At 40.0% G+C, this 20,763-nt stretch overlaps 1 protein-coding gene across 1 annotated transcript; it reads left to right on the top strand.

Annotated features, from left to right (window-relative positions):
* Positions 1-483: 483 nt before the first annotated feature.
* Positions 484-19,647, top strand: POMP (proteasome maturation protein). Its single transcript, XM_023208748.2, has 6 exons — positions 484-661; positions 3,898-3,995; positions 4,840-4,900; positions 8,865-8,966; positions 13,046-13,139; positions 18,838-19,647. Exons 1-6 carry the CDS (start codon positions 659-661, stop codon positions 18,903-18,905), a joined length of 426 nt encoding a protein of 141 aa, XP_023064516.1. The 5' UTR covers positions 484-658; the 3' UTR covers positions 18,906-19,647.
* The last annotated feature ends 1,116 nt before the right edge of the window (positions 19,648-20,763 follow it).

Below are 20,763 nucleotides of genomic sequence, written 5' to 3'. Positions count from 1 at the left end.
GTTGGTCATGATCACATTTACTTAATTTGTAGTCTCTATCATCCCCTCCCTTCCCTCCAGCCCCCGGAGTACCCATGCTCCTCTAGCCCAGAGGCCACACCAGCCTGGTCCTTTTTTGTATTCCTAGCCTTAGCACAGGGTTCGGAACATACCAGAATAATATGTATTTAAAAAATGACAAAAGCCTTGTGTCCCAATTTTGCTTCATTAGCCGAACGATCTCAAACAAATCACTCAAATCACCTATGCCTCGTTTACCCTTTTGTGAAATGTAATAGCTACCTCAGAGAGGTTTTGTGTTAAATAAGGCGATGTACCTACAAAAGCACACTGCACATCTTAAAATGCCGTACAGACGGTAGATGTTTATTAATAAACCAGAGTCCCTGTCTTCCCTCCCCTCAGGCACGTCTCGTCCCGACCCCTCCCTCCTCCCAGCCCACACCCTTACTGCGCCCTTGGCCCTCGGTCCCTGGGGATTGCAAGCGTGGGAGCCTCGGCCCCGCGCAGCTCCCTCCGGCGTCCCGCGCCCTCCTTCCTTCCTCGCCCGGACGGACGCACTTCCGGCGGATGTGGGGGGGCAGCCCTCGGAAACGGAAGTGAGCAGCGGGGTCGACTGACGGTAACTGGGCAGAGGCTGTTCGCCGAGCTGCTGAAGATGGTGAGTGGGTACCTGGGCGGCCGGAGTTCCACGCGGGCTCGGGACCGTGGCTCGGCAGAAACAGGCAGTAGCCTCCCAACCCGTCCCCGGGTGGCGGCGGCGGCGGCGGCTGCGTGGAGCTGAGGCCGGCCCTGGGGCGCCATAATCTGTCGAGTCACGGGGTTTGGGTGGGTCGTGACTGTCGCCGGGACCCGGCTGCGGCACTGGTCCCACTGGCAGCGGTTCGGCTTCATCCTGCCCCTCTTAGCTCGGTTTGCGCCCTTCCATCCCTTAGACCCCTGCAGGCCCAGACCTCCTCCCCTTACTTGGCGCAGAAGTGGAAAAGGCAGCCGCGAAAGTGCAACGTTCTGTGGGCTGACGCCGCCGACCCTTTCCTTGAGGGGTAACCTCTGAGAGCCCAGAGTCCTCAGACTCCTCATCTCCCCCAGTGCCTGCCCTTGTAACTGCCTGGTAACCGACCCACAACTATAGGTGGCATTTGTGTAACGCAGCTTTGCTCTACAAACTTATTTGAGAGCTTGTAGTGTGCTAGGTGTTAGAGGGGAAAAAACAGACAGTTGCTATTCTCCGTTTGTGAGTATTGTTAGTACATCTCCTCCCTCCCTCTCCTCCCCACCACTTTCTCTTTCTTTTTAACTTAGAAGTTGTAATATTTGAGAAGAATACTGAGCCACCATTGCCACAGACTCTGATATCGGTACTGCTGGTAGGCCATCCATCCAAATCTAGAAAGTTTCTGTTGGTAAATACTGCTAATCATTGTTTAAAAAGTTTTATAGGCACTCTCAAATATAACTAATAGTTAGGTTTTCGTAGATTTGCCTTTCTCGACTCCTTCCTTTATTAGAAACAGTGAGTACTAATCCTGATATTTTATAGAAGGAAATTGGAAAAAATGACGATAATCCAGAAGTCAGAATTCACCTTTTCTTTGTGCATTGAAACCTTTTGTCACTTTACAATAAAGCAGTCCAGAAGGAGGAGAATGTTCATATAGGGAAGTAATAGAAGATACATTTGAAAAGCAACAATCACACAGCTCTGCCGAAGGTCCCCAACCTGTGGTGGTTCAGCAATCTTCTGACTTTATGATGGTGTGAAATCCATACACAGTCAGTAGAGGCCATATTTGAGTACCCATGCAGCCATTCTGTTTTTCACTTTCAGTACAGTATTCAATAAATTACATGAAATAACCCAATACTTTTTAATGAAGTAGGCTTTGTGTTAGATGATTTTGGCCAACTGTAGGCTAGTGTAAGTGTTCTGAGCACGTTTAAGGTAGGCTAGGCTAAAGCCTGATATTTAGTAGGTTGAGTGTGTTAAATGTGTTTTTGACTTTTGATATTTTCAATTTAAGATGGGTTTATTGGGAATTAACCCCATCATAAATCAAGGAGCATGTGTAGTCCTGGTAGGAGTTCAGCTCCTTGGTGCAGATGAGTAAACAAGGCCAGAGAGGTTGGTGCTTTGCTGGCAGTCACAAAGTAGGTTAGTGACAGTCCACACTAGAGTCCAGATTCTTTTCCTCGTCCATCATGGCTTCTTGTATGTAGGGGAGTTGGAACCAATTATGCAGGTTCTTTAGGTCCAGGCTAAGGAGTCTGAACTTTGTGCTTCATACATTAATGAACCAACAAAGATTTTATAGCAGTTTTGTTGGAGGAGGTTTCGTGCTTGAGGAAAACCTTGTATGCAGAACTGGAAAATGGGTGAGTCTAAAGGCAGCAAGACCCAGTAGAATGCTGTTGAAGTTATCCTTGCGTGATAGGCTAGGCAAGAGTGGTGTAATGAAGAAACCCTGAAAAGGATAAAATACCTGACCAAATCAAATATACAAACGAATTAAGAAATAGTTCAAAGGTGACTTCTCACAATATTTTCTCCTAGAATAATATAAAATTTGATACTAAACTACCTGTAGCTGTTTTACATTTTTCTGCAGAATCGCAGGGATATTGGACTTGAGCAACAAGTGATTTAAAGTTAGCATCTTGGGCCATGCATGGCGGCTGACACCTGTAATTCCAGCACTTTGTGGGATGCTGAGGCAGGGAGATCACTTGAGCACAGGAGTTCAAGACTAGCCTGGCCAGCATAGTTGAGACCTTATCTCCACAAAAAAATAAAAAAATTAGCCAGGCGTAGTGTTGCACGCTTGTAGTGCCAGCTACTTGAGAGGCTGAGGCAGGAGGATTGCTTGAGCCGGGGAAGTCTAGGCTGCAGTTAGCCATGATTGCTCGACTGTATTCCAGCCTGGATGACAGAGCAAGACCCTATCTGAAAAAGTAAATAAATAAATAAAGTTAGCATCTTGTGCTTTGCCTGTTGTAACACTATGTTTTCTTTGCTTGTTTAATGTATCTTCATAAGATGAAGCCCTGGGAGGTAGACATGTATCTTCAGTATCTAGTGGAGTACCTGACACATAATAGACGGCAAATAAATATCTGGTGATTGTGCATTTCACAGTAGGGTAGGGTAATAATGCACCATACCAAATGCACTGTCTTTTTTGTTTTGTTTTATACTATCCTGATTAGATACACATAGTTTTTATAGGTAGTGCCATCTTCATACAGAAGCCAAACATTTTCTGAAATTCCCTTTTTTTCCCAGCTTCTCTGACTACTTTTGTTTAGCCATCCTGTCTGTTAATCCCATTCTTTGTTGTTCTTTCTTGTCCTCAAGGAATAGTATTCCTGAGGATGCTGTCCTCAACTTTTTTATTCTGTGTTAAACACTCTAACCTAAGGGAGAGGTTTTTCCAGTGGAAACAAATTCAGTCATGCCATAACCTTTCAGAGGCTGTCGGTTTCGGAATAAAACCCACGTTTCTTTGCAGTAAGACATTTCACTTTTGTATTTCATCAGCCTTTACTTCTGCCTCACTGGAAACATACATTTAGCCAGTCATCTCAAACTGCCTGAAGCTTGTTCATTTATATTTTCATGGCTTTATTCATGTTATTTTTTCCTGGAATGCCTTTCAAACTGACAGCAGTCAGAGATCACCTCGGGAATCCTTCCCACTCTTACATTTGTTATTTCATTGTACCATGTGTGTCTCTATCATATCATAATGTTTAAGGCTTGCTGTAATTGTCTAGTCTGAGGACTCTTTGAGGGACTCTTATTTTTCTGTCTCCTACTTAAACAATATTTTTGACATAGCTGCTTAGGTGTGTCGTTTAAATTTTTTTTCTACTTAATAATGTTTTTTATTTGTGTTGTAGAATGCCAGGGGACTTGGATCTGAGCTAAAGGACAGTATTCCAGTTACTGAACTTTCAGCAAGTGGACCTTTTGAAAGTCATGATCTTCTTCGGAAAGGGTATATGGGGGAATTATGACTTTGATTTGGTTATGTTTCTGTGAATTATTTTTCACAATATTCTTTAAGTATTTTGATAGGCTATACGTGTGTATTTAGTTGGCAGATGGCAAGTAATATACCTTACATGGGGTGCAGAGGGGAAGAGGCTTAGATATTTCCTGTAGTGGAAGAAGTATCTCATCAAAGTAGTAGGTTCTCAACATAGGGCATCCTCCTAGACTGTGGTGCCCATTAGCATGATTTCGTAGGATTTTTTAAATTTTTTTTTTACTACTGATAACTTAGCCATTTGCCTTCTTGTCTTCACTGTTAGAGTAATTTGCTTTTCTTTGGGAAGCGCTAGAACATAGCAGTTGAGAGATTAAACTCTGGATTCAGTCGGCCTGGGTTTGGATCCTGACTCTGCTATTTATTAGATGTGTGCCTTTGGACAAATCACATAATTAATGTCTCGGTGTCCTTATAGATAAAATAGGCCTAATAATAGTCTATTATCTTACTTTGAGGAATAAACATACATTCATTAAATTTCTTCTAGATGTAGCACCAGATTTTGGCAGGTTTTCCCTAGTGATTGAAATCTTGACCACCAATGTCTATAATGGATACATTCTTAAATTATCATATAGTACTTTTTTTTTCTCCTTTTGGTGTATGGATCTATGAATTTTTAGCACATTTATCAATTCGTATGACTGTCACCACAGTCAAGATACAGAACAGTTTTGTTACCCCAAAAAACTCTCTTGTGCCATCCCCTTATAGATACGATTTTGAGCTGTGGGTATTGAGTGATATTTAATCTCCTTTAAATGTTTTTTTTTTTTTAATTTCCTTTCAGTTTTTCTTGTGTGAAAAATGAACTTTTGCCTAGTCATCCTCTTGAACTATCAGAAAAAAATGTAAGTATATTTTTGTGTCCTTATTTTTATCTTCCAATAGATAAATACTTTTAGTAATATTGGTTTCATTTTATTAAAACAATTTTGGTACTGAGGATTTGCCCATGAAGAATATGAGGCCTTATTTTCAAACCCCTTGTAGGATAGACTTAAAAGTTATACTGCTCTTCCAAAGCTCCCTTTCTGTGCATCCTTCCCTGCCTTTTTAATGTGTATCTCCAAAGGGTGATCCACTTCTCCATTCCTCTCACAGGAATTTTCTCTTTTAATAATGCTGTTTCTTTTATATTTTTTCCTGCCATTTTTGCTGTTGACTTCCAAGTTCGTATCTCTAGTTTTGACCTCTTTCTCAAGTCCTGCGTCTCCGAGTTACTGTAGGACACAGCCACTAGGCACAGTAGGTACTTCGATGAATATGACCTAATCCCCATCCTTAAATAACTTAAAATTTAATGAGGAAGACAAGCAGTGGGTAGGAGAAGACTTCGTAAAATGCTAGAGAAGACCAAGGATGGGACAGCCACCTGTGCTTAGGGCTTTTTTGGAAGGCGTTATAGAAGAGAAGGGTCTTTTGAAGAGTTTTAGATCAGAAAGTTTACTCCTAAAGAGAGGATAGCATGTATACATGTCCAAAACACAACTTAATGGATTCTTAAATAAACATTTAGAGGAAGAAGAAAAAAGTTTCTGACTACTTGGGGAAGATGATGCAGTCATTAGGTAACAGAAAACTGGTCTGTATTTTTTGTTTGTTTGTTTCTTTTACTTTCTAATAAGAGGATAGATCTTCCTATAAGAAAGAGTAGAACAAAATGTAATTATGAAATTGAAGTTCAAATTAGATGAGAAAAATAAAAAAGTTCCTAGTCAATTTAAGTGAATTCAGGTTTCAGGTGCAGAAGTTGACAACCCAGAGTATACTTAAAAGTATATAAGTATGATTAAAAAGCACAGTTGATCATCTTTGAGAACTAATGGGAGAAATGATAATTGCTTGTAGATGGATACATATTCCACTTTTGTATAAAGGATCTTACTGAAAAATAAGATTGTCTGTGATAACACTGATCCCTGAAACCGTTTCTTACGTGGACTGTTGAGTGAGCTGTGAGCATTTAATAAAGTTTAAGCAGTGATCATCAGCATCTGAATGAATTTAGCAAATTAATTTTAGTTCACTCTTTTACTAAATTGCCAAATGGGTCAGTCAAGGGATCAAATTACCTGACAAGGGATAAGGTTGGGGGTTATATGGTGGATTATGAACCAAGTGAAAGTAATGTAGGGTAAACTATGTGAGGTTGATAACTACCCAGAGAACAGTGATTAAGAAGTAGTCAATTTGGAGGGAGTATTTCAATAGGGCTTTCTGGCCTCTCTTTACATCTTAGGTACTCAGATGGACACATAGGAGGGATAAGTATTTTTCAAGGACTTGTGGGCAACCAAAGAAAGAATGTATATCAAGTTTTTGGAAAAAAGGTTGAGAAGGATAGTTCATTCTGGTGAATAATGGAACTATATCATGATGATAAAATAGACCAAAGTCTAGACCAAAATTTAAGAAAAACATTTATAGAGGTGAGTGTGAAGTTCTGCATTTGGATTCGAAAAATGAATTCTACACCTTTGGGCAGGGTAAAGTGACTTGCTGTGTAAAACTTGACTATTTTAATTGGCTGTATACTCAGTATAAGCCAGTAGATTACATTAGTTACTAAAAAGAAAGGTTAATGCAGTCTTGGGCTTTGTTAATAAGATGGGGCTCAAATCAAGGGAGATTATTTTCCTATGTATTAGTCTGGCTATTAGATTTGGAATATTGGTTTAGTTCTAAGCAATACATGTTAAGAGAAACTGACAAATCTGAGTGAGACTGGCCGGAACTGTGAAGAATCTAGAAACTTCAGAGATCTTTTTGAGACTTGACTTCTATCTACTGTGTCTCTTCTTTAATCATTTAGCCAGCTAATGGCAGTCTCACTCTTTATGTGACACTTACTATTATAAATCCTTTAGCATGGATTGTGTAGTTGAACTATTTGGGCATTCCACTTTGCTAAGTAAACTTGGGGCATATTGCTTGATTTTCTTTAAGCCTTAGTCTTCTCATCTGGAGTTAGTAATAGCCCATCCTTGGCATATTGCTGGCCTCTAGCAGCTCTGCATGATTGGGAGCTTGAGTGGTGATAGTAAGGGAAGATGACTATCATCATTTGTACCAGTGGTTCTCAACTAGGGGAGGATCGTCCTCTTGCCCTCTACGAGGGAACAGCTGGCAAAGTCTGAGGACATTTTAGGTTGTCACAGTGGTGCGGTGGGGGTGGGGAGATGTAATACTGGCATCTATTGGGTAGAGGTCAGGGATGCTGCCAAACATCCTACAGTGCCCAGGACAGCCCGCCACAGTGAAGTATTATCTGGCCCAAGAAATCAGTAGTGTGGAGGGTTGAGAAGCCCTGATCTATACATAATGTCTTCCAAACTGGATTATAGTCTTCTCCAAGGCAGACTGTTCAGTTTTGTTGCGTTGTGTGTTGCCACAGAGCCTAATTTTGCACACGGTTGCTAACTTACATGTTGATTGATAATTATAGTATTAATATCACATTACAAGATGGCTATATTCATCAAAATTTACATACATTGAATTTTGAATTTTTATACATAAAATTACATTTACTGCTGGGTGTGGTGGGGTGTGCCTGTAGTCCCAGCTGCGTGGGAGGCTGAGGCAGAGGATTGCTTGGGCCTGGTAATTCCAGGCTGTAGTGTTCTAGGATCGTGCTTGTGAATAGCCACTGCGCTCCAGCCATATAGCAAGACCCGTCTCTTAAAATAAAATTGTATTATGAGGATAGACCAATATTTAAAGCAAACCCTTCACTTAGAACTTCAGATCATATACCCATAATAAAATACTGTAGGTTTTCCCTAAGGACCATCTGTCAAAATTTGCTATGTCAAGCTAAAGTAATTAAAAAGCATTTTGATAGTCACCTTACTTTCAAACTTCATAGTCATATCCCAAGTAGGTGCTAATCTCTCAATAGATTTTTGATTAAAGTTACCTTTTTTATTACTAGTGTTATCAAGAGAGTAGCATAGAATAAAAAATAATGACAAGAAGTGACTTTACCTCATTATAATCACCTTAGCTCAGACAAATCTTTGTAAAAGTCTGTTTGCATATCACATTCACTATCCTTAGGAGCCATTTTTGGAAACTGTTTTAGAATCCATGAGTCAAGTTGATTCATTTTGCCTGAAATACATTAAGTTATGGTCAAAATTCCCTAAATGTAATATCAGTACTTAGTAAAAGTATGATTCCAGGAAAAAAATTACTGACTATTACCCAATACAAATTGAATAAACTTTTGAGAGATGTTTGTTTTTCCCCGAGGCAAATGCCAAAAATAAGTGGAGGTTATAGTTTAATTAACAGGATGATTTAGTGGTTGGATTATTTCTTTTGCTGAATTCTTTTAAATATATACCTTCACACTTAGAAGTTAACTGTTTTTGTCAGTGCATGTGACATTTTCTGGATCTCAAATTATGCCTTTGCTAGTTTTGCAGTACTTTTAATCAAAAGCACTAAAATATGATTATGTATTGTAAATCTACTCTTGAAATAGGAGACACATTCCTTAATTTATTACACTTATAAATTTGGAATTTAAATTTGGTGGTATTTAAATTTGGTGGTATAAATTTGGAAATTAAATATAAATTTGGTGGTAATTTTACGCTTGTAAAAGTACACCTGCATGCTAAATAAAATATAGACATATGTGGTCTAAACTTTATCAGAAAAAATTACTAAAAATACTTAGTTTTTATTACAGGTATGGATATTAAAATTCTTCATCTAACTATTGTGTTATATATATGCCACTTGCTAATTGTTTTGAAAGCAGAGTATTGAGTGTAATGTTTAAAATTTCATTGTCTTTTGTAGTTCCAGCTCAACCAAGATAAAATGAATTTTTCCACACTGAGAAACATTCAGGGTCTATTCGCTCCACTAAAATTACAGATGGAATTCAAGGCAGTGCAGCAGGTGAGTTGATGGATCTCTGTTACATGTGTGTCAATATCATTCATGAGGACTCTTCTGTTTTCATAACAGCTATTTATACCTTATCTACCTTACAGCCTATTCTACTTCCCTCTCCCTCTTTAGGATGTGACCTTGATTTCTACTTCATAGAGGGAAAAAAGAAGTCATTAAATGGAAAACTTCAAATTACAGGCTCAGTGTCTGAAAACTAACTGCATCTGCTTTCATGTTTTTCTGTTTTTTGTTTTTTTTTTAAGGGATTACATTGCATTTGAGATCCCTCTAAGAATATCCAAGTGGAGGTGTCAAGTATACAATTTGTATATAGTTGGATATACCTGTTGCTAAGGAATCAGTACTTGGAAAATATCCTTCCAATTTTTTAAGAACTGCCTTCCTACCTGTGCTTTGGATAATATCCTGTTACATTACTTCAGGAAAATTCCTTTATCAGTGATCCTTTCTAAAGCTGGTATCTTCAACCTCTCTCTGCTCGCCCTGTCTCAGCAGTAGCATTTTAACCTCTGTTGTCTTTTAAAACAAAAAAAAAATTGTATCAATTTCAAATTCCTTTATAGTAACTTGTCTCTCATTGAGTGTGCTTTTGCTCCTTGAAAAGTTGTCTACATGTGCTTTCTGTACTTCTTTCCCTCCTATTTATCTAACCCACTATTTCTGTCTCCCATGACACCAGTGAAGCTGCTCCTGAACAATGTGGACATTTTTACCTTCACTTTACTTGATCTCCCTGTAGTATTTGACACTAATAATGGCTGCTTCCTCTTTCCCTTGGCTTTTACTTTTTTACTTTGTATTTATTTTTTTGAGACCGTCTCATTCTGTTATCCAGGCTGGAGTGCAGTGGTATGATCATAGCTCACTGCAGCCTCGAACTCCTGGGCTCAAGCAATCCTCTTGCCTCAGTCTCCTGAGTAGCAGGGACTACAGTCACGTGCCACCTTGCCTGGCTAGTTTTTAACATTATTATCATTATTTGTAGAAACGGGCTCTTGCTACGTTGCATAGGCTAGTCTTAAACTCCTGGCCTCGCTGGGCGCGGTGGCTCAAGCCTGTAATCCTAGCACTTTGGGAGGCAGAGACAGGCGGATGACGAGGTCAGGAGATCGAGACCATCCTGGCTAACACGGTGAAACCCCGTCTCCACTAAAAAATACAAAATACTAGCCGGGCGAGGTGGCGGGCGCCTATAGTCCCAGCTACTCGGGAGGCTGAGGCAGGAGAATGGCGTAAATCCGGGAGGCGGAGCTTGCGGTGAGCTGAGATCCGACCACTGCACTCCAGCCCAGGTGACAGAGCAAGACAAAAAAAAAAAAACTCCTGGCCTCAAGCTATCCTCCCACCTCCTTGGCTTTTAGAACACCACACTTTCCTGATGTCCTTCTTTCTGAATCCTTATTCTCAGGTGTCTCTGTGTAGATTCCATTTGTTTTGTCTTTTTCCCAAAATGCCAGGTTTGTTAGTACCCCATCTCTAGTCCTTTCCTCACCCTGTTTCCTACTTGTGGCTTTAGTTATCAATTATATGTTGATGATTCCAACTGGGCCTGGTGCCTCAAGCCTGTGATCCCAGCACTTTGGGAGGCCAAGGTGGGTGGACCACTCGAGCTCAGGCCTTTTTGAGACCAGCCTGGGCAACATGGCGAAACCCCATCTCTACAAAAAAAAAAAAAAATAGAACAAATGTGCCAGCCTTGGTGGTGCACACCTATAGTCCCAGCTACTCAGGCGGCTGAGGTGGGAGGATCATTTGAGCCTGGGAGTTGGAGGTTGCAGTGAGCTGAGATCGTGCCACTGCACTCCAGCCTGGGTGACAGAGTGAGACTCCATCTCAAAACATAAAATATGTTGATGACCCCCAGGTTACAATTTTCATGAGCTATAAGCCTATAAACTTTTCCAATTGGAAGTCCCACAGGCATCTCCAGTTTTACATGAACAAGTACAGAATAACTCATAATCCCCCACATACTCCTTATCCCATATGAATAGGTTCTGCCTAAGGCAGAAATTGGATAATTAGCCTTGGTTATGTCACCTAGCACCCATCCTAACCTCCTCCCCTGCTCCCCGAAATCATTCATTCAGTTTACTACTTGCTCTCCCCACCATTACTACTACGTAAGTTCTTGCCCCTGCCAGACTTCATCTGGATTAGTGCAGCACTCATCCCTGCTGCCCCTCCAATCCTTGTTAACACTGTAGTCAGAATAATCTTTGTAAAACACAGATTTGATTATGTCCCTCTCCTCACTTTACCCTCAAAATAAAAATAAAACCCAACGCCTTCGTGTGGCTCTGTCCATGAATCGGCTTCTTGCTTCCCACCACACTTCATATCCTCTTAAACTACTTGCAGTTTTCTAATTCATTAGGTTCTTTCACTGTTAGGCATTTGCACACATTTCTCCTACTGGTGTGGATTCCTTTCTCTGACCTAGCTAAATTGTCTTTTTCAATAAATTCTGTTGGCCATGTGGGGTGGCTGGCTCATGCCTGTAATCCCAGCACTTTGGGAGGCCGAGGCAGGGTGGATCACCTGAGGTCAAGAGTTTGAGACCAGCCTGACCAACATGTTGAAACCCCATCTCTACTAAAAATACAAAAATCATATGGGCATGGTGGCGCACAACCGTAATCCCAGCTACTCGGGAGGCTGAAGCAGGAGAATTGCTTGAACCCAGGAGGTAGAGGTTGCAGTGAGCCAGAATCACACCATTGCACTCCAGCCTGGGCGACAAGAGCAAAACTCCGTCTCCAGAAAAAATAGTGATAAGATAAATTCTGCTAATGCCATCAATTGTATTTGGCTAAGTCATTCTGGAAGCTACTCGTTTTCCAAAGATAAAGCTCTTAAAAAGCATGGTTTTAAGTCAGAGCGACCTAAGGCTGAATCTTGGCTTATCCATCTACTAGTCTTAAGAACTTGGGTAAGTTGGAGAACTTTCTGAACTTCAGATTTTTTAATTTAATGCGAAATAAGGAGAACAGTAAGAGTAGCATAGGATTATTCTGAAGGTTAAATGGAATTATGTTTGGCACAAAATTGTTAGCTTCCCTTTTTATTTTCCTCTTACTCAGATTTCAACTACAGATCGCTCAAATTTTGGACTTAAGTTTTTAATACGATTTGATCTAAATATCTTTACCCAGAATTCTTTTTTTTCTTATCTCTATACTTTTGCAGTTTTGGGTTGTCAAGATGTGTAACAGCTGCCTGCTCCTCCCTGCTTTTGATGCATTCTTAGGACTGTACCTCTGATCTAACTACGAGACCCCTTGCAGTCTGGTTTAATTTACAGGTTCCTATTTTTGTTTCTTCCTCTTCCTCCTCTTTCTTCCCACTTCCTTTTTTTTTTTTTTTGTAGGTTTGACAATCTAGAGAAATTTTTCCACACTATAAAGATTTTAAATATCTCTATGGGACATTAGTAATTGAAAATAATATATTTAGTCTGGATACATTTTGTGGAGGAGGGGAGAAATGTGAGAAACTGCCCTCTTAGGTTCTAAAGGTGTGATTATTTTTAAAATGCTAATATCATTTAGTCAAAGACCACCTATTTTGGTAGTCTTTGGCAGTATCTAAAATTATCTGCATTAGCTGGTTTGGTGACATGGACCTGTAATCCCAGTTTTAGTGGGAGGATCACTAGAGCCCAGGAGTTTGAGACCAGCCTAGGCAACCTATTGAGTTGGACTTTTCTTCAGGAATTTGATCATCCCACATATGTCAGGAATGAGGCGTGATGTTAAGCTCTAGGATTTTGCATTTCATCACATGGTATGTGCTGTAGTTTTCCTGAGTAGAAGCAAAGCCTCAAAATACATGCACACCAGGTAGGATTATTAAGTGTTAATGAAAAGTATCATTTCAGTGTCTTTACAACTTAGTTTGTGTCTCAAATATGAACTAGTGTTTTTTTCCCCTTGTTAAATTGATCTTTTATTTGCTTTTGTGAAATTTCAAACAAAGAAAAAAGAACATGAAATTAGACTATATATTCTGTCATCTTCCCCTAAGTTTTTTCTAATCTTGTCCCTTCATGCTTTTCCCCAAAGGTTCAGCGTCTTCCATTTCTTTCAAGCTCAAATCTTTCATTGGATATTTTGAGGGGCAATGATGAGACTATTGGATTTGAGGATATTCTTAATGGTAAGTGTCATTCAGCACCTTTTTATGGAGCCGTTGTAATTTAAAAGGCAAACAACTGCAAAAAGAATAGGCAAAATTCTTGTCCTCATGGAACTTACAGCTGATTGGGTTAACTTCTGTTTTTTCATTGCATTAAGATAAAATCTAATGGTAGTAACTATTCTTCAACTGCTTTTGAAAGTGAAGATTTGCTGGGTGCGGTGGCTCACACGTAATCCCAGCACTCCAGCACTTTGGGAGGCCGGGGTGGACAGATCACCTAAGGTCAGGTGTTTGAGACCAGCCTGGCCAACATGGTGAAACCCTTCTCTAGTAAAAATATAAAAATTAGCTGGGCATGGTGGCAGGCACCTGTAATCCCAGATACTTGGGAGGCTGAGGTTGCAGTGAACCGCGATCGTGTCATGCACTCCAGCCTGGGTGACAGCGCAAGACTCCGTCTTAGAAAGAAAAAAAGAGAAAATTATTTATGAAATTCTAAGGGTATGTAGTCATTTCAGTCTAGTAATGGTGGTTATTCACTTTATGTCCTGAGCTTCAAGCGTAATACGTCAGTCTAATATTCCTAGGGTCACTTAAACAGTGATAATTGTTACAGAATTCACATTGTTGGGATGTGACTGGTGGTGGTTTGTTTGTTTAGTTTGATTTTGGGGGTTTTATGACTAGCATTGTAAACAACTGGAAGATAAATCTTTCTTTAAAAAGTAGCCCCCAAAAAACGTAATTTTTGTACTTTTACAGGTGATAAATAGGAAAGAGGAATCTTTTTTTTTTTTTTCGAGATGGAGTCTTGCGCTGTCACCTGGCTAGAGTGCAGTGGCGCGGTCTCAGCTCACTGCAACCTCCGCCTCCTCTGTTCAAGCAATTCTCCTGCCTCAGCCTCCCGAGTAGCTGGGATTGCAGGTGCCCACCACCACACCCGGCTAATTTTTTTATTTTTAGTAGATATGGAGTTTCACCATGTTGGCCAGGCTGGTCTCGAACTCCTTACCTTGTGATCTGCCCGCCTTGGCCTCTCAAAGTGCTGGGATTACAGGTGTGAGCCACTGCACCTGGCCAAATCTGTTATTTTAAATAAAATTCCCTGAATAATTGTAAATGAATTTAAGTAAGAACAATACATGCAGCATCCTCTATTTTTTCTGGTCCTGAGGAAGATAAATAAATACAATCCTGTCCAATGCTGCCTCTGCTCACTATGCCCCAACAGTGCAGGAGAAACAAAAATATCCAACAGGATTAAGTTTTATTAGTTTTGCTTGGCTGCTGATGTCCGGTAAGGAAATGCTGTGGACATAACAGAAGTCTAGTGAGCCTCCTTTGAGAATCTTCCCTGAGGGAGCATTTTCGATGCAGGAAAAGCTGGGATTCTTAAGCTTTTACATTGAACTTAGACCTTATTTAAAACTACTAAGGTGATATAGTTCAGGTCTTTAGTTATAAAAGCATTCATTTAAAAATCTGCTTCTGTAATTCTGTATAAAGAAAGGGAGAGGGACTTAGGAACATTTAGCTAGTCAGTCAAATGTTATGTGTCAGGCACTGGGCTGGGCTCTGAATATACAACTGTGAACAAAACAAATATCTGTGCTTTCAAATGGAGATAAACACGTTAACACAAATATACAATTTGATAATTCTAGGAAGAAAAAGGATGTTTTTGGGTTGGGAGGGAGCATATCTCTGGGAATATAACACATAAGTTGATTCCTGAAAGAAACATGAAATCATTGACCTAGAAGTAGAGGCAGAATATTTCAGACAGAAGAGATCAGTATGTGCAGGGTCTGTAACCTGAGAACAGCTGAAGAACTCTGAACAGTTTGAGATCTTACTCTACTTTCAAGCTAACTTGTTAACCTGCCATGAATTCACGAATGCTAGCAGAAGACAAGAGACTCCTAAAAGACAGTTTCTTACTTGTAGCAATAGCGTAGCCAGAGTATCAGCATTTCTTTTGGTTCCCTTAGCCCCACTTCCTATGGGGCAGCTAAGAAGAGGGTAAGGTGATGCCTTGTACATTCAGTGTGTTATGTTAGAGGAATGGAACTCCAAGTTTAGGCCACTTCAGCCTTATAACTGGCAGTCAACCTGCCTGTCCTGTGCTGCTTTGTCTTCTGAGGCTGAAACGGCTTTGGAAAGATAGCCTAGAACAAAGGCAGTTTAGTGCGTCTGCTCCCAGCTTGCAGAATGGAGAGACCAATAGAGAACTGTCTCTCAGCACTTTAAGAAGGCCCATATAGCTGACATGTTTTGAGTAAAGTAGAGAATAGAATAAGGTTGAGATCAAAAAGCTAAGCAAGGAACAGATGAACCAGGGCCTACAGACCACGAAAAGAAGTTTAGAATTTCTTCAGCATGCAGCAGAAGGCCATTGAGCAGTTTTAAGTAAGGATGTAATGTGATGGAATTACATGTTTAAAAAGGTCACTAGCGGCCGGCCACGGTGGCTCATGCCTGTAATCTCAACACTTTGGGAGGCTGAGGTGGGCGGATCACGAGGTCAGGAGATCTAGACCATCCTGGCGAACACAGTGAAACCCTGTCTCTAATAAAAATACAAAAAAAATAGCTGGGCGTGGTGGTGGGTGCCTGTAGTGCCAGCTACTTGGGAGGCTGAGGCAGGAGAATGGCGTGAACCCAGGAGGCGGTGGAGCTTGCAGTGAGCAGAGATCACGCCACTGCCCTTCAGCCTGGGCGACAGAGCGAGACTCTATCTCAAAAAAAAAAAAAAAGATCACTAGCTGGCCAGTGTGGTGGCTCACATCCATAATCCCAGCACTTTGGGAGGCACAGGTGGGAGGATCAGTTTAGTTGAGGAGTTTGAGACCAGCCTGGGTAAGATGAGACCCTGTCTGCATAGTGGTGTGTGGCTGTAGTCCCAGGTACTCGGGAGGCTGAGGCAGGAGGATCACTTGAGCCCAGGAATTTGAGGCCGAAGTGAGCAGTGATCATACCAGTGTACTTCTAGCCTGGGCGATAGTGAGACCATGTCTCAAAAAAATAAAAAAATAAACCACTTGCTATCTTGTGGGCATCTTTTAAAATTCATTCCTTGTGTCTCTCTAAGGTAGCTATTAGGAAGAATCACCTGTTTAGGGAGGTGATTTTTTTTTTTTTTTTTTTTTTGAGACGGAGTCTTCCTCTGTCACCCAGGCTGGAGTGCAGTGGCGCGATCTCGACTCACTGCAATCTCCAACCTCCCGGGTTCAAGCGATTCTCCTGCCTCAGCCTCCCAAGTAGCTGGGATTACAGGTGCCCACCACCACGCCCACCTAATTTTGTATTTTAGTAGAGTCAGGGTTTCACCATCTTGGTCAGGCTGGTCTCAAACTCCTGACGTCCAATAGTCCACCCACCTCAGCCTCCCAAAGTGCTGGGATTACAGGCGTTAGCCACCACGCCCGGCCTGGTAGATGATTTTTATCACAATGAGACCACTGTATTTGGGGTAGTTTTTTGCTTGTGGGAACTGTGACTGCATAATATATGGATAACTTAGGGCTTCACCTTAGGGACCTGAATTAGCTGTTCCTTTCTGCTTCAAATAGTTTACCCTCATTTTTCAGATCCCAACCTAAGTATTACTTTTTCAGAGTCCTCCATTAACTACTGTTAGTCTATTCTTGCATTGCTATAAAGAAATACCTGAAGCTGGTATTTCTTTGGCTTATGGTTCCTCAGGCTGTACAGGAAGCATAGTGCTGCTGTCTGCTTCTGGTAAGGGCCTCAGGAAGCTTACAATCGTGGCAGAAGACAAAGGGGGAGCCAGTGAATTATATGGCGAGAAGGAGCAAGAGAGTGAGAGGGGGCTGCCACACAGCTTTAAACAACCAGAACTTGTGTGAACTCAGAACAAGAACTCACTTTTCCAGGGGGTTGGAGCTAAACATGAGGTATTCAATCCCATGATCCAGTTACCTCTCTCCAGGGCCCACCTTCAACACTGGGAATCACATTTCAACGTGAGATTTGGAGGGGACAAACATCCAAACCATATCAACTACCTAATCTAAAGTAGTCCCTGCTCTGTCACCCTGCCTTATATTAATTCTTTGCATAACACTTATCTGATGTTTTTCTTACTTATTATTTGTCCAAATTAAAGAAGAGCTGGAGATTTTTTCTTGTTAACTGTTGTGTTCCCAGTGCCTGGTAGGGTGCTTGATCCATAGTTAAAGGTCTTGTTGACCACATTCTTACCACCTTTGACACAAAACACAGTGTTAAGTCTGTAATCAGTGAGTAGCTTGTTAATCTAAATACTGTGTAAAGACTATAACAATATTGGAGATGATGACATTTTTGCCTGCTCATCAGCGAAGTACTTAGGCAAGTTAATCCTGTACATTTTACAAGATTAGGAAGGACATATAAGGACACTAGTAAAATCAAAAATGTACTTTTTCTTAATGCTGGAAGGGGACTTTCATGTACTCTGATCGCCTAACTGGAATATGAGTAAATGGAAGCTCACAGAGGCTCAGTCCTCACTCAGAGTCTCATGGCAAGCTCTTGGTTCAACAGGTGCAAAACCCGTCTCCCACCAGTGCCTTGCTTACATCATGTGCTGTCTTTTGGTGCAAGTGATTTATTTAATAAATGCATTTCATTAAAGAAGCTTTAAAAAGCATGGTGTGGAAGAAAGTTTAGTTACATAAATGAGTATATTCTTTGTGTAAAAATTTGAAATACTCCATTGAAACTTAGATTTTCTGTAATGACTCTCAATCCCATTTTTCTTGTTCCCTAATTTCCTACTGTTTTAGTTTGGTTTAGTCTGTCCTTCCAGACTTCTACGTGTCTTTCTACGAATACTAACATATATAGTAAAAAAATAGTTGGCATTGCCTTTTTTTTTAAGTTGAGGTTTTGAGTGCCTTTTATATACACAGCAATTTATTAATCTCCAGTCTCTTAGGAGGTCCAGTGAGGAAACATCCACATTGGTTTCACTGAACTGTTTGTTCCTCTCGGTAGCCATCATTATTATGTGCAGGGTTATTCATTCTTACAAAGTGATTTTATAGTTTAGTTCATTAGGTTTTTATTCTGTTTCTAATCCTATGTTGAGGAGTAGAGGACAAAGAAAAAGGCTGTCTTTAGGAAGCTTACTCTTGGTAATAATTTTAAAAGTTCTTTTAGGTGTATGAACACAGTTAAAATAAGACTTTGGTCTGACTCATCTGTAAACATAAAAGTGACGATTTTTAAAGGTTTTCTTTTTTAAGAATTCTTACTTACATTTGTGTGTATATAACAGGTCAGAAGACAATACAGATAAAACGTTTTTGTGAATTAAGAGATTGTTTCCAGTCATGTGGGAAGCCACTAGAAAACTTAAGAACTTTGAAAAAATAAAACTGTGTCAGTCTTTTTTCTTTTTAAATCTACTCTTTTGAGATATTATTGGCATACAATAGAGTACACCTGTTTTTAAGTGAACAGTTCTGTGAGTTTTAATCAACGTACAGCCGGGTCTCCTAAATAAAGGAGTAAAATGTTTTCATTGCCTCACAAAGTTCTCTTGGTCCCTTTGCAGTCAGTCACCCCACTCCAGCCCCAGGCAATCACTGGTTTGTTTTCTATAACTTTAGGTTAGTTTTGACTGTTCTGGATTCTCGTGTAAGCGGAATCATTGAATTTATCTCTTTTTTGAGAGTCTTTTAAAATGTTTGCTTTTGTTTGCTTTCAGATCCCTCACAAAGTGAAGTCATGGGAGAGCCACACTTGATGGTGGAATATAAACTCGGTTTACTGTAATAGTGTGCTGTTCATGGAAACTGAGGGCTGCGTCTTGTTTATAGTCGTCTTTGTACTGTAATTTGATGTACACAACATTAAAAGTACTGACACCTGAGAATTTCTGCTCAAGTAGTATCAGTGATCATTTAAAATTTGGGGGCATCTTTGGTTTACAGCCATGTGACAATTAAAAGCACTAAAGGGGGATCATGTTAAAGCTCTTAAATTATATTAAAACAATAGCCTTTGTCTTTAAAAAAAATGTTGCTCATGAATATTATAAAATGATCTACAGGTTTCAGTTCAACCTGTTTTCTAAGTTTTCTGTAAACTTAGTTTGAATAAGCATTTGAGTTTGTAAACTTTGTAGTAGCATCTTTCAGAATAAACATTTTTAATTGATTTCAGTGGCAACTCTTCAAATTGAGTACAATATGAGATATATCAGTATCGTCCATTAACACTCATAAGAATAATATTTACTGTGTCAGTGCTGTTTTAGGGTTATAGCTATTCTTTGATTCAGGGTTGAAAAGTAGAAGTTCCAAGGTTTTGATTTTGGTCTGGTCTTTAAGAATTAAAGCAACCGGTAGATGTAGGTTAAACTTTTACTTCATAGACTTATTATGTAATTAATGTGTTACCAAGCAACACTGTTAAAAAAAAGTAAACTCATTTTTTCTTGTTGTTAATTTATATATTACAACATACCATAAGATATTCTGTATGAAATTGGTATATACAAATTTACATTTTTAGAACATTAGTGAATGAGTCATCTTTTACAATTAAAAGTATATTTTGATTATCAATTTCTTGGGAGCATCTTTGATTAGATAAATTACTGATTTGAAACATTTGGCAATGTCTAGAGACATTTTTGGAGTCACAACTTTGGGGGTGGGCTGCTACTGGCATCTAGTGGGTAGAAGCCAGGAATACAGCTAAAGATCCTACAATGCACGGAACATCAGCACAGTTTATGGTCTTGTAACTAGTTGAAGACACTAAAGGGAAATGAATTTAAAACTCACAATTTATATTTGTACAGTAGCATTCTATGTCTTTAAAAAACTTATGAACATTCTAAAACCATCTACATACAGAGTTTGCACTCTGCAACCAAGATAATTTGGTTCAAAATGTCAGTAGTTGCTAAAGGTGACAAACCTTGAGAAAAGTCAAGTACACTTAAATTTTTTTTTGAGAGAAGGTCTCACTGTCACCCAGGCTGGAGTACAGTGGCGAGATCATGGTTCACTGCAGCTGAGACTGACCAGGCTCAAGCAATTCTCCCGTTTCAGCCTCCCAAGTAGCTGGGAGTACAGGGGTGTACCTCCACGCCTGGCTAATTTTTTACCTTTTTGTGGAGATGGAGTCTCGCTATATATTGCCCAGACAGGTTTTGAACTCCTGGCCTCTAGTGATCCTCCTGCCTCGGCCTCCCCAAAGTGCCGGGATTACAGGCATGAGCCATTGCACCTGGCCAATTACACATTTTTAAAATAGATATCTTGCTCTTGACTATTAAGTTTAGAATCGTCTTTGCTAACACAGTGTTCTCCAATCCACTTTATACTTAATAAGCAAATGTAGAAATAATAAAGATTCACTAATTGCTTCTACGTATATTCTCTTTAATAATAAGGAAGTTGGAGATTTCTTCTGTACCTTAAACCTAGGAATAATAGATGCCCTTCCTGACCAGTAGAGGGTACTATGTTTAAGAGCGTGGTTTAAATGGAAAATACGAGGCTTTAATACAGAACTTCGTAATCATGAATAACACTGTCTTTTTGCCTCCTCTCTCCTCTTTTAACCTTCTTTGTGTTTATATCAGTGGCCCTCACCCCTGGATGCTTATAGGAATCAGCTG

The sequence above is a fragment of the Piliocolobus tephrosceles genome, chromosome X (genome assembly GCF_002776525.5).
Source record: "Piliocolobus tephrosceles isolate RC106 chromosome X, ASM277652v3, whole genome shotgun sequence".
Classification (NCBI taxonomy): domain Eukaryota; kingdom Metazoa; phylum Chordata; class Mammalia; order Primates; family Cercopithecidae; genus Piliocolobus; species Piliocolobus tephrosceles.
This window is presented reverse-complemented; position numbering and strand designations above follow the sequence as displayed.

Bases quoted from the DNA above. Each gene is read 5' to 3' on its own strand.
- POMP (XM_023208748.2), top strand. The intron at 3,996-4,839 runs GTATATGGGGGA...ATTTCCTTTCAG, and splicing joins CATGATCTTCTTCGGAAAGG to TTTTTCTTGTGTGAAAAATG. The intron at 4,901-8,864 runs GTAAGTATATTT...TGTCTTTTGTAG, and splicing joins TTGAACTATCAGAAAAAAAT to TTCCAGCTCAACCAAGATAA.